The sequence below is a fragment of the Malania oleifera genome, chromosome 4 (assembly GCF_029873635.1).
Source record: "Malania oleifera isolate guangnan ecotype guangnan chromosome 4, ASM2987363v1, whole genome shotgun sequence".
Taxonomy (NCBI): domain Eukaryota; kingdom Viridiplantae; phylum Streptophyta; class Magnoliopsida; order Santalales; family Ximeniaceae; genus Malania; species Malania oleifera.
In genome coordinates, this window is record NC_080420.1 from 12,382,652 (window position 1) to 12,385,470 (window position 2,819).

Sequence of the window (2,819 nt, forward strand, 5' to 3'; positions counted from 1 at the left end):
TAATCACACATGGTATCCTTTAGATGTTTCAATTTAAGTTCCCTCTCCACATATATTTATTAGTTAAGATCTTAATTCTATCATATGCAAAGTTCTTGAAATCATTGCTTCTTTCTTATCGATGGTCTCAAGCCTTGAAATGTTAGTGTGAGCACTTCCTCGTAAGCATACCAAGTCATTATTTTGACCAAGTTTTTGAGAATATTTATCAAGTATTCTTAAATACTGTCATAGCTTCAGTTTACAAATGCGAGCTCATAACTTGTTATTTAATCATTATTCCAACTAAGTTTTTGATAATATTTATCAAAAATCTTGAATATTATCATAATTTCAAGTTATATGAATGTGAATTTATCACTTGTAATTTAAATTTTGTAACTGTAACGAGAATTCACTAATTGTACCTTTTTGAATCTAAACATTATTTGGAGTAATTCATTTCAAACCTTCAAAGTTGAAATAATGTAGGCATGAAACTTGGCCAAAATGGCCTCTTATTAAGGTAACAATATCATAAATATATACAAAACAAGCACAATGGCATCATACCTTATTACAACTTCTCACCCAAAAAAAAAAAAAAAAACTAAATACAAATTTCAGAATATAATGAATTTCTGCACCCATGATTGCTCACAATAATCTACAACCACACGCTGAGGTTGTTCCTCGTTGTGCCTTTCATAGGCATGGATCGGATCCCCATGACACACCTTCCCCAAATTTTTTACCATCCATGTACCCGTACCCGTACCCGTACCCGTACCCGTACCCATCTCCAAAAACATACTCTGCGGCTCCTTCCAACCAATTGCTCCCACAACTCTCCCCTTCGGAATGAGAGACTGAAACCTTTTGATCCCCATAATTTCTCCTCTCTTTCTTATACAAGCATGGCCAATATCCAAACAAGCCCTCACAGATATCCATCACATCCGGGTTGTATCCATATGGAGCCCCGGCCGCTTCCCTCTCCCGCCCATACCCGTTTTCATAACACGACCAAGGATAGTAATAATCATCAACCCCGACCGGAACTCCCTCGCTTTCTCCCGCGCCATTCGAGTCATCCCCGCCGCTCAGCTTGTCTCCTCCGCCGCCGCCGGAGGGCTGCTCGTTCACCTCACCAACAGCCAGACTCGGCTCGATTTCTTCACTTGGTTTCGCCGTGTCTTTGCCGACCTCCTCTTTCCCCTCCGGTGGCCCGACAGACCCGTCGGGCAAACCATCCGGCAGCGGCGCATGGGGAGGCTGCTTTTCTTCTTCATCAACAACCCTGCTCGCCTCGATTTCTTTACTGGGTTTTTTCGCCTGGCCAACGCCGTCCTTCCCATTCGGCGGCGCGTGGGGTTCCGGCGACGAAAGGGGGTAGCAGATCTCTTCGGACGGCGGAAGGGGTTTGCCGTAGGTCGCCGCGAGATCGTAACCGCCGCCGTAGGGCGTCGGATCGTACTTCTCAAATTGAGAATCATCGAATTCCGAGATCGAGTAGGAGATGGCGAACTGAGTCGGAGCAAGATCGTGGCCTTCGACACAGGGAGGGATTGTGCACTCGACGAATTTGGGGCTTGAGGAGTGGGCGGAGTACGAAATTACGAATTGATTTGAATAGGAGATTGGATCATAATCGCCATGGGTGAACTGGTAGCCGGAGTAAGCAACTGAGGATTGAGATGGAGCAAAATCATGATACCCATCCATGTAAGGGTATTTTTGATTGTACTGACCGTAATCTGCAGAGAAAAAATTGGAGCTGTAGAACGCCATAACTGATCAAGCATCGGCAACCATTGATGAGTTCTGTAAGATCAAGATGGATCATAAGAATTATTAATGGAGGAAAGGTGATTGATCGATCTTACAAAAAATGGAAAAGGAGGGGGATCGAGCACGAGAGCAGAATTGTAGTGGGGACGAAGAATATTTGGATCCAGACTCCTTGACGACTCCGCCTGTCTGTGCCTGTGTCAGCGCCTCGTGCGTGTTAAGACGCTTGGGACATCATGTATCAATTATCGACCACTGGGGTCTCATCCAATTGTGAAAGATAAAGAAAATATATTTGTCAATGGAAGAAATGATATGTGTGGATGGTGGGTTTTGTCAGCATACAAGAAAATTATTTTTTGGGTGAGAAGTAACATGGTTGATAGTCGAGGAAGTGTTTGTCTTCAACAAGCAATTGCCCACCTAGAGAGAGAGGGTGTCACTGTTAAGAATTTTACGTTGAATTTTGATAACATATATGGAAAAAGAGAGGGAGAGAGAGACGAGAATAATGGTGGAATCTATTGTGTTGGGAGAATATTACCTACCTTTTAACTATTTTTTTGAGAAATAAATAGATTAGATTGACTAAGCACATCCAATTTTAGAGAGCTAATCAAATGCTTAAATTTTGGATAGCTTTTAATTAGTTGTATTATTAGGTCTACTTATCTCCGAATGATGATTTAGGTTGGGTTTGGTATTATGGAATGCATATTCTTAAGAACAAAATTAGTAATAATTTATAATAGAAGAATTTAATAGTTTGAATTATGTTATCTACATGAAGTAAGGATATAAAGCTTTCTATCAATCCATAACAAAGAGTAAATATGCTTCATCATGGTAAGAGAAAAACTTATAATGGATGGTCTTACATGTAGAATAATTACAAAATATTATATTAGTGTTGTCAAGCTTTGTATTCACTGAAATTTACTTTTCTCACATACAAAATATAGAATACATGGTTGTATTTATACAACACAAGAAACAAGAAAAAGAAACTAACAACTTAACTATCTATGATAACTAATTAAAAAACTATA

The 2,819-nt window shown here is 40.2% G+C and overlaps 1 protein-coding gene across 1 annotated transcript; it reads right to left on the bottom strand.

Annotated features, from left to right (window-relative positions):
- Positions 1-468: 468 nt before the first annotated feature.
- Positions 469-2,346, bottom strand: LOC131153584 (uncharacterized protein At5g39570-like). Its single transcript, XM_058105995.1, has one exon. It carries the CDS (start codon positions 1,768-1,770, stop codon positions 685-687), a length of 1,086 nt encoding a protein of 361 aa, XP_057961978.1. The 5' UTR covers positions 1,771-2,346; the 3' UTR covers positions 469-684.
- Between the last annotated feature and the right edge of the window lie 473 nt (positions 2,347-2,819).

Coding starts and splice junctions, on each gene's coding strand:
- LOC131153584 (XM_058105995.1), bottom strand. CDS start 1,770: ATGGCGTTCTACAGCTCCAATTTTTTCTCTGCAGATTACGGTCAGTAC.